General features: G+C 37.7%; 1 protein-coding gene across 1 annotated transcript in view; it reads left to right on the top strand.

Moving 5' to 3' along the window:
• KLHL20 (kelch like family member 20) overlaps positions 1–10,831 on the top strand; it is a 59,606-nt gene extending 48,775 nt beyond the window's left edge. The window contains exons 9-12 of the mRNA XM_069478365.1: positions 2,122–2,255; positions 3,144–3,352; positions 5,154–5,260; positions 9,271–10,831. Coding sequence (XP_069334466.1) covers positions 2,122–2,255; positions 3,144–3,352; positions 5,154–5,260; positions 9,271–9,355 — 535 coding nt within the window. The 3' untranslated portion in view covers positions 9,356–10,831. The remainder of the gene's footprint in view (positions 1–2,121; positions 2,256–3,143; positions 3,353–5,153; positions 5,261–9,270) is intronic.
• The last annotated feature ends 614 nt before the right edge of the window (positions 10,832–11,445 follow it).

The following is an 11,445-nucleotide window of genomic DNA, read 5'->3' on the forward strand; positions in this document are numbered from 1 at the left end:
TAACTGTTGTAGATGCCTCATTAAACTACTGCTGGAAGAACTCCAACTGGTCGTGTCGTACTTGCTGGCAACTGCGGCGCGACAAATGAGTATGGATTATTCTAATTCTGTCTTCTGCGTCCTTGAAAACCAGGGTATGGGAGAAGATAAGAATGTAAAATAGAAGAGGTTAAGTAAAATACTTTGTAGTTTTGAATTTGAAATAAACTCCCCTTTTAAAAAAAATTTCTATATATTCTAGCTCTGTCAACTGAAGAAGCTTAGAAATAAAAACCAACCAAATAGCAGTGAACATCTTTACTCCCAGATTGTGTCTTGAAATTTCATTTCCCACTTAAAGAAACCGGAACTTCTTAGAGAAATGTCTGATTCCAGGTTTAGGACAGGAAATGTATAGATGAGTCTGGATCATGTTGCCATACCAAAGGCCAAGCAAGCTATCAAAGATTACTAGGGCTCAAAAAGATTCAGGAGCCAACTTGAAGATGTTCCCACTGACCAAGGACAAGACAATTTCAACTTTAAAAGGGGTAATAATTGCAATTGATTGAAATACAATAAATATATTTAAATATATGTGTTCCTAATATATATTTTTAAAAACCCTAATTAATTGCCTTTGGAAGATCATAGGGAGCGAATTTATTATCTTGAAAATTTGCAAATAAAGTGAAAGAAGCAAGCATATATACTGTGTTATGTGAACTGTATCATATATGAATTGGGTAACCAAGTAGTTGATAAGAGAATTGTTTCCTTATAAAAATATTCCAGTAAAAGAAAATAAGTGATAGAATGCCACCATTTTGCAACACTCAGTAAATTAATATATCTAGGTATTGATAATTAATCAATTATCAATAGACTAGGAGGTGCTAACACTCCTGTAGTCTCATTGAAGGAACCAAACATGGTCTGATTAAACTTCTGGATCTAGATGCCAACTTGTAGAACATACAGAGGACCAAGCAGCATATTGAACTGCACTATGAATGTACAATCAACCAAGTCCGTGTCATAGGGGAAATTGTCATATGCCCCAGGTTCTAAACCTGAATTGCAAGGGGGAAAAGGAATGAAGGGAAAACCTATAGGTAAAAGAGACTTTAAATAATACCAAAAAAAATGTAGTAAGTGAGACTAAAGTGTCTAGGGATGATAGGGATGACACTTGGGTGATAAAACTATAAAGAAGAACAAGGAAGTGATAGTTATAAAAGTCAGGGTAATAGTTACTTTGTGGGGAGGAGGGGATTGAGATAGGAAAGGGACACATGCAGGGCTTCCAGAGTGGCATGTAAAGTTCTTTTGGCCTGCGTAGTGTTTACAAGTGGTCTTTCCTTATAGCCTTAAACTATGTATTTGTTTTGTGTGGCTTTCTGTATTTGTGTTTTATTTTATAAATAAAACTATGCAAAAGACTTCTACTTCCAAGTAGGATGTAATAGACAGTAACAGAATTCACTCTCACTGCAACAACTAGGAAAAAAAGACAAATTACTGGCCAGGGTGTGGTAGCTCATGCCTGTAATTCCAGAATTTTGGGAGGCCAAGGCAGGAGGATCGCTTGAGACCAGGAGTTTAAGACAAGCCTGGGCAGCATAGCAAGACCCTGTCTCTACAAAAAATTTTAAAAATTAACTGGGCACAGTGGTACACTTCTGTAGTCCCAGCTACTCAGGAGGCTCAGGTAAGAGGATCACTTAAGCCCAGGAGTTTGAGGTTGCAGTGAGCTATGATGATGCCACTACACTCTAGCTGGGGTGACAGAGAAAGACTCTGTCTCCAAAAAATATATATATATATATATATATAATTTTAAAAGACATCGGAGGCATGCAGAAGTAAAGAAATAATTAGAACCAGATGAACTAAACTACTTTCATCGAGGAAAGAACCCATGTTATGTGAGCTGAGGTTATAGGCTGTTTTCTTTCCTGGGGACATTTTCAAAGTCTAAGTATAGACAATAGCTTAATAACTATCATAAGCATATATTTTAAGACTTTTCTTCCAGATAACTAAGGAGAATACGTTAGATTCTAGCGTAATTTCAGACCTTATGAAAAGGCTTCTCTTAATAAGAAGAACTTGCGTTCAATTTGGTTTCTGTCACTAAAGGTATGATCCGAAGGAGAACAAGTGGACTCGGGTAGCTTCTATGAGCACCAGAAGACTAGGCGTGGCTGTGGCTGTGTTAGGAGGGTTCTTATATGCTGTAGGTGGCTCTGATGGGACATCTCCACTCAACACAGGTTAGTGCCTCCCAAAGATAGTCTGGTTCCCCAAAAGCAGCACATTTTCCTAAGGAGAGTCCCCTAATAAAAAGTATAAAAAGTCTAGGTTATCCTATAATTTATTAGGAAAATGTTTTATTTTTCCTCTAGAAGAGTGTAACTCTCAGCTCTTCCTAAGCTCCTTCTGCAGCCATAGTGCAGAATTTCTAGTAAATTCCCAAATATTTCTTTCTCCCTCTGCTTTACAAGCTGCTGGAGATTATATAATGAATAAAAGAACTACTTTCTCATATGACTATTTCCTTCCCCCTACCATCACCACCTCTCCTCAAAAAAAAGTATATATATAATCTGAGAATAAATAAAAACTTAGAACTAGAAATTCGTTTATTGCTAGTCCCTTCTATTTAGAGATAATGAGTATTTTTGCATAAGGATATTGTCACTGTGGCACTCACATCAAATTCATTGTCATATATCTTTTCCTTTCAATGGCTTAAAATGCTCTAGGCTATAGGCAAGGGAGTACAGGAGCTGATTATGATAATAAATTTTTAGTACTGAATGGTGCTTGTAGATCACAGAGTCCAATCTCCCCATTTAAAGAAAAGGAGAATGAGGCTAAGGGTCATGTAGCTAATTTGCCAAATTTGTCATATTGCCAAAGCTAGAACCCAAGTATCTTGACTCCTACACAGGCCCTTTCTATCATACCATACCTAGAAGAAACGAGTCCCTGCTGAGAGTATTTGTAGTGTTGTCTAGAGGTATACAAGTTCTCAGAAGCAAAAATCTGATTGTTTTTTGAAAATATGTGTTATCACAAGGTTTTGGTGGCTGTGAAGAAAACTAGAGGTGAGAGGAAATGGTTGAATGATCACTTGCTGGTTTTTCCTTTCCCTGCAGTGGAGCGCTACAATCCTCAGGAAAACAGATGGCACACAATTGCCCCTATGGGGACCCGGAGGAAACACCTAGGCTGCGCAGTGTACCAGGACATGATCTATGCCGTGGGAGGTAGAGATGACACTACCGAGCTTAGCAGTGCTGAGAGATATAACCCCAGAACTAATCAGTGGTCTCCGGTGGTGGCCATGACATCCCGCCGCAGTGGAGTAAGTACCCAGCTACTGAGTGCTTTGAGCTTCAAAAAACAAGCACCAAGAGAGGGCTCTGCAGAAGGGGTGCTGTGATCTGTAAAATATAATACACTTGACCAGTGCAGAGGTGAACTGCTAGTGCCTACATGTTTTATTTTTCAACTGTCTCATCTGATGCCATTGGGATGCTGTAGGCAAAACAACGCCTGCTAATTTTGCTAGAAAAATATTGAATTTCTTTTGATTGCTCTTATCTCAAGTAGTTAAAAATCTTATATCCAGTCATATCTTTAATTAGAGAATTAATTTTTTATGATTTATCTTATATCAGTTGCTTCTCTGGAAGGCATCTCCTTATGTCATCTACTACCTTATCTAACTTCATGTCTATTGGAGCTAAATATTCCTACCTAATGTTTCTAGCTAATACTCTGAGTATTTGTCATACTAATATAAATGTTTAGGCAAAAACCCATGTGGCCCCACCTCCAGTCTCCACAAGCTGGTTTGAATCTATCCCATCTATAATATAGGCCAGATCAGGCTGACCTATGTCATATTCTAGACCATGCATAACCTGTGAGTACAAGAGACTTCCAGAGTGAAATGTAGTATTCATCCATCCTGGGATATTTGCTCAGGGTGAAATGTAACCCATTAACCACTGATCGTGTCAGGAGTCCATCAATGTAGGACAGACACATCCACAACAGGAAGGAGAAGCAAGCAATGACCAAAGACTCCATAATCTGAGGATAAAAGGGAATGAATTCTGATTTACATAAATTAAGGACCACCACTGGAAGGCATCAGCAAGTCAAAGCACTCACATGTCTGTGGCTTTTTATTACTGGTAAATAACAGCTTCTTAGTCACATTCCTGTTATTTTCACTACTGCATTCTATTGATTATATTTTTATTCATTTACTCATTAAGTACTTAATGTGTTCTGGGAAAGCAAAAATGAGTATGACATGATTCCCCTCCTCAGTGAGCTTCCAATTTAATGAAGGAAATTGAGATGTTTACAGCTAACTGTAATAAATAAATCCTATAGTAGTGGCATGTATGTTACAGGAAAACATGGGAGAATATGCTTACTGCTTTGGGAAAGTAAGAATGGGTGGGGGAGGGAAAGAGACTACCAGAGACAGTCACGTACAAGCTAGGTCATGAAGGAAGAATAAGGTTTCTAGTAGAGGGGCAGAAAACACCAGCCCAAGAACAACATGTGCAAAAGCAAGGATGTGTGAAAATATATGATATTTTCAGGGACTAGCAGTTAATCCAGTCTTACTGCCGTTTAAAATACAGTGGAAGAAGGAAGGGGAAAATATAGGAGGTGACAAACAGTGGGCTAAGATGGATTTCTGGAGGGCCTGAGTAACATAATAGGGACTTTACACTTACTCCTAGGCAATACATAGGCTTAAAAAGTTCTTAAAGAGGAAAGTGACATGATTAGATTTATATTTTTGAAAGAGAATTATAGTAGCAATTTAGAAAGTGGATTGGAGTGGGCAAATACCAGAGGAAGTAAAAACAGTTTAGAGATTCTTGCTCATTCCTAGTGAATGCTTTTTCTAAAATTTAAGAAATACATGTTTTAGACTCTGTATAAATATTCTAATTGTAAGTTCCTATAATTTAATAGATTTTTATTGTTGTTGTACATTTTCCCTTTGTGTTCAAGCAAACCAAAATGTAAGGCCATAAAGAATTATCTTTTATTAAAGAGATTTTCCTAGAAGCCGGTCTAAAATTTCCCAGTAATTGTCTAGTTTCTTCAGCAGCCACTGTGTTTTGGTTCTGTAGGTTGGCCTGGCAGTGGTCAACGGACAGCTCATGGCAGTGGGAGGTTTTGATGGCACAACATACTTGAAGACCATTGAAGTTTTTGATCCTGATGCCAATACATGGAGGTAACCTTTAAGCTGTGTTGCAGATCACCTCACTAGTGACTTGAGAATCCTGGGCTTGAGATAGCCCATGACCATCAAAATTGGGATGGTCAGGGTCAGTACATGGAAGTACCTCTTGCAGTACTTTGAAGAGGGCTGAAGTTACCCATATTTGATAGCTCATTTTGATCTGATTGCTTTAAAGTGGCTGGTATATTACAGCATTCTTCTGTATGGTAACCGTCCAGTTTTATAATTACAGATGGGAAAAACAGAGGAAAAATCTCTTTTCTAGCCTTACCATGTTCAGCTGAGGAAACTAAAGCACTAATTAATAAAATCACTTGCCTAAGCAAGATAGTGACAGAGTTAGAATTGGAACCTAGGTCTGGCCGGGCGCGGTGGCTCTCACCTGTAATCCTAGCACTCTAGGAGGCCGAAGCAGGAGGATCTCTTGAGCTCAGGAGTTCAAGACCAGCCTGAGCGAGAGCAAGACCCTGTCTCTACTAAAAAATAGAAAAAATTAGTCAGGAGTGTTGGCGAGCGCCTGTAGTCCCTGCTACCTGGGAAGCTGAGACAGGAGGATTGCTTGAGCCCAGGAGTTTGAGGTTGCTGAGAGCCAGGCTGACGCCACGGCACTCACCTGGGCAAGAGTGAGACTCTGTCTCAAGAAAAAAGAAAACAAAAAAAGAACCTAGGTCTGTGGCTCCCAATCTGTCCGTGCAGTTTTTTGGTGTTCTTATGGGAAGGATTATGCCCAGGAAAAACAAATTGCAGTTACTTTTTTAAAAATAATATTTCATTTTAAAACCTATTTTAACAGTCACTTTTAGGGAGGAGGCTACATCTTAATTAAGAGAACTTAACTATGTTAAACTTCATTTCTAGGTTTAATTTTACTTTGCTTTTAAATCCTTAATTATCTAATTAATAAATCCTTCCTAAGTACTTAAGTCATTCTTATAAACTCACATAAATCAGGTGATTCTTACATTTATTTTAAATATTGAAAAAGTCTTTCAAACTTAGCAAAATTCTCTTAAATCTTTAAACTTAAAATCATTAAGTCTAAATCTTTACTCAATGATACATTTTATACTGGACTCACAAGACTACTAATTAGATAGGTGTTCTAAAATGCCAAATTCTCTTAAACATAACAAGAATTTAAAGTGCCAAATATATAGTTAATTCTCAAACTTAATAAACAACATTAACATTATGAGTTTGATATACTTCATATCTATACTTAATCCTAAATACTAATAGTCTTTTAAGAAAACAATTTTGCCTTCAAGCAATTTGGGGTTTCCTTCTCAATAAATTGGGCTTACTTGCCTAAGTAAATTTAGGGTTGTCATCTCAGTGGTTGAGGTTACACATCAGCCAGAGATACAAGTCTGGACATGAGATCTGAGGCAACTGACATTGTACATGATTTTCCTCATGACCATAAAGGGTAAGCTGAGCCGTTTTACAGTGACTATTCTAAAAGAGGCAGTCTTGTAGTCCATTCTCACTGTATTCTAATGCAACATTTCCTCATTTTGAGTCTGCAGCTACCCACTTTGATTTTTTTCATCACCCTATTAGCTCAACTAATGAATTTACTGAGTTCTTTTTATAGTCTTTACCTCTGGGAAAGCCACAACTCTTACAACTCATTTAAATGACATGCTTTGGATTCTGCGCATCTCTCACGGCTGTGTATGGCTCAGTGGTCACAAAACTAAAGTCAGGCTGGTGACAGCACAGTACTTATTGCTCCTACATCACAGTATTACAACTCTGTTCATTAAGTAAAGATTTACTGAATGCTCTAGGCCCTGGGGATACAAAAGTGAACAAAACAAAATTCCCTGTCCTCCTGGAGCTAGCACTGTAGTGAGGGAGACACGGCACCGCACCAGCCGGTGGAAGTGCGGTGGCAAACGGCAAAGCAGGGGAGGGGTCCAGGAGTACAGGGAGGGGAGTCTGTGTAAAAGGTGGCCATGGAAGGCCTCACTGAAAAGGCGACATTTTAACAAAACCTAATAGAGGTAATGGAAACATATTGGCAGGTTTTCATGAATAGGAGCCTCCCACTTGTGGGATGTTTTCTTCCATATGCAGCTTTCTATTTTTAGTGGGAATTTTAAATAAGAATAATTGGGAAGACAACCAAGTTTACTTCTGCCACTTCGTCACTATAATCTTATGTAAGGACTTCTCAGTAACTGTCACTGAATAGAATTAGTAATATTAGTAATATATGACAAAGTAATATGAAATTCTTGAGGATCATCTGTTGAGAAATTAATATCTAGATTTTTGCAGTTACATATCGCAAACTTAAAACCAATTTTACCTCACAGCTGATTGAGGATCCAATCCAATATTCTTCCCCATGGAAGTGCTTAATTTTTTTTTTTTTTTTTTTTTTTTTTCTGAGACAGGATCATGCTCTATTGCCAGGGCTAGAGTGCAGTGGCATCATCATAACTCACTGCAACCTCAAACTCCTGAATTCAAGGGATCCTCCTGCCTCAGCCTCCCAGGTAGCTGGGACTACAGACACACACCATTTTGCCCAGCTAATTTTTCTGATTTTTGTAGAGACAGGGTCTCGCTGTGTTGCTCAGGCTGGTCTTGAACTCCTGGCCTTAAGTGATCCTCTCACCTTGGCCTCCCAAAGTGCTAGGATTACAGGCATGAGACACTGCACCCAGCTGGAGATCCTTACTTTTGAAGATGATCTTGTTTACATGTCACAAACTAGATGCCGACTTTATTTACTTTATTCCATAAAGCTGCAGTCCCCAACCCCTGGGTCATGGACTGGTACCGGTCCGTGGCCTGTTAGGAACTGAGCCACACACTAGGAGGTGAGCTATGGGCCAGCAAGCAAAGCTTCATCTGTATTTACAGCTGCTCCACATCACTCACATCACCACATAAGCTCTGCCTCCTGTCAGATCAGCTGTGGCATTAGATTCTTAGAAGAGCGTGAACCGTACTGTAAACTGCACATGGGAGGGATCTAGGTTGCACGCTCCTTATGAGACTCTAATGCCTGATGATCTGAGGTGGAGCTGAGGCAGTGATCCTAGTGCTGGGGAATGGCTGCAAATACAGATTATCATAGCAGAGAGGTTTGACTGCACAGTAAATGTAATGTGCTTGAATCATCCCGAAACCATCCCGCCCCCTAACCCCTGATCCATGGAAAAAATTGTCTTACATGAAACCGGCCCCTGGTGCCATAAAGGTTGGGGACCACTGCCATAAAGGATTAGAGGAGGCTTACAAGAGTACATACAAGACAAAGGGATAAAAATAAAATAATTAAGGAAGTTTAGGCAAAGGGAAAACGTGGATGGGAAAATAATAGAGCCAGGGGAAAAATTGGACACAAAAATGTAGAAATTATGATTCTGTATAATTGGTAGAAGCCAGCCTAGGTATAAAGTTGTCAAGTTCTATGCAAAAAGTGAACATGGGCCATGCATGGTGGCTCCCGCCCATAATTCTAGCACTCTGGGAGGACTGGGTAGGAGGATTTTTTGAGGCCAGGAGTTTGAGACCAGCCTGAGCAACAGCAAGACCCCATCTCTACAAAAAGCAGAAAAATTAACCAGGTGTGGTGGTTTGTGCCTATAGTCCCCAGCTACTCAGGAGGCTGAGGCAGGAGAATCACCTGAGCTCAGGAGTTTGAGGTTGCGGTGAGCTATGATGATGCCACTGCATTCTACCCAAGGAAACAGAGCCAGACTCTGTCTCAAAAAAAACAAAAAAAGTGAATATGATGCTCTCTTATTCTTCACATAGCCTCCTATAAGTGAGATCATTTCAGTCAATGTCTGAAATAATTTTTCTACTTACTAGTGTTCAATTCCAGCTTCTAATCTTTGGAATGAAGAAAATATCAGTATGAAACTAAAATATTAATTGTGATATAAAACACAGAAACGTGTGTGGTTAACATCTTAGTTATAGAAGAAACAGTGCTTTTTTTCCAGTTAGAAAATCTGATTTTGTTTCTTCCTTTGCAGGTTGTATGGTGGGATGAATTACCGTCGGTTAGGGGGTGGTGTAGGAGTTATTAAAATGACACATTGTGAATCCCATATATGGTGAACATGTAGAAGACAGTCTTGCATATGCTCACCTGTATTCTGGAAAGCTTTGACTTTGGAGCTTTGTACAGCTTGAGAAGACATTAGAACAAATATTATTCTTTGCTGGTGCCTCAACATATGGAAATACAAATCCAATGAAAGTACTTCACCTGCAAGATGCCACCTTTGCACAATAATTTTCAACTCTGTGCAGAAGAATATTTATTTTTGGTTTTAATTTATCATGGGTTTTTGTTTTGTTGGTTTTTTTTTTTTTTTTTGGACTTATCCTTCCTCCCACAAAACAAAAAAGAAGAAAAGAAAAATTCCAAGCAGCAAAACTTACTTTGTTTTTAAGGTATTGATTTAAGTTTGAAAATACTGATAAGGGCAGAAGGGCTATGTATGATCTGATTGTTATTTCTAGTCACTCCATCCACATGACCCCACTACCTACAAGGATTACTAATGAAAAAGATAGGTCTGCAAAATGTATTAGCTAACCATTATTTTTGCACTAAGCATCAGTAGACTTGAAAATCTTAAAAAAAAAAAAAAAAAAAGGAAACATCTCATGTTAACTAGTACAATTCAGAAGGAATATTAAGTCAATAAAAAGCAGAACAACAGATACTACAGTTTTTATCAGTGGAATTTCATGTCTTGTTTCCTTCTATATGAACTTGTTTTCCACTATATTTAAAGTTTTTTTTCATAATATTTTCATAAAGTTTCTGCTAGATCTAGAACTTTGCTCAGTGCCCTCTTACAAAAACAGAATATGAGCCTCATATGCTGTCTTGAGAATATCCCAAGAGAATCACATGCAACTCTGCCAAGAGTTTTTGCTTAAAAATGTTACCAATTGAAGCAACTTTCCTTCCTATTTCCTTCTTGCTACCAAGGACCAACAGGAAGAAACATCCTCTTCCCAGCAGTGAATTCTGTTATGTAATTTATACTTGATGCTCAGGCCTTGTGAAGCTGAGGCTTACCCTTAATAACAGCCTCCAAGGGAATGAATTCTTCAGTTCATGTAATAGTATGTGTTAATGAGTGTAAAACCAATTGAGGCATTTTATTATTAATATCTTAGTTCTTTTATACAAACAATATATCATTATCCCATTCTATAAGGCCACTGTCACTACTCTCAAATTGCACTTTCTGGTGAAAAACTAAAATTTTTAAGGAAAAAAAAATGATAATTCCAATGGTTAAAGTGTTTTTTTTTTCTCACTATATTCATAGACCAATTTTTTTCAATGTATTTTGCAAGAAAATCTTTGAATAAGACTTTAATCACAACCAAAAGGACCTTCTCCCTCTCCCCTACTACAAAAATGTTTGGCAACTTTTGTGTTTACATTTAAAGATCATTTGCACCTTTTTCAAGCAAGAAAAATAAGTATTTGGTAAACAATTGTTTACATGTATCATTTATGCTTTTTTTCTAGCATGTAAAACTTTTTTAAATAAAGGTAGTATTTACCATAAAAATTTTTTTAGTTAATGCTTTTTAATGCTTGTACGTTTGCCATTTAATTTGGAATTTCTGTATCATTTATGTGTTACCTGTATGTAAAGTTACAAGTGCTTTCAACTTAAAGGAATAAAGGGATTGCCAGCTAGAATTAGGAATTTTTATTATATATTTTACATATTATATTATCTAACGTATAAACTTATTTTCTGGTGTTGGACTTAGAATCATACAATTTCAAGCTGCAAGGACTCTTAACAATCATCTAATCCAAACCCATTTATTACACTGACCTAAGTCTGAAAACTGAGGAAGTCTGCCTAAGATTAAATAGTCAATTAATGATAGAACCAATATTAGAAATCAGTTTCCCAAACTCCCACTCCATTTCTATGCCACATTGCCACTGTATGCTTACTTGAAACACAGCCTGGAACTCAATATAATAACACGACCTTAAGTCATATTTATTTTAAGTAAGTCTGGTATGAACATGTAAAAGGTATACAAACTTTTATGAGATCCTTACTGTAGTACATCGTTAACAGTCAGTCTTCAAGGCAAAATCACATATTTCCCAAGAGTTGCATATATTGAGGAAAAAGAGGAATGATAACAGGAACAAA

The sequence above is a fragment of the Eulemur rufifrons genome, chromosome 8 (assembly GCF_041146395.1).
Source record: "Eulemur rufifrons isolate Redbay chromosome 8, OSU_ERuf_1, whole genome shotgun sequence".
NCBI lineage: Eukaryota > Metazoa > Chordata > Mammalia > Primates > Lemuridae > Eulemur > Eulemur rufifrons.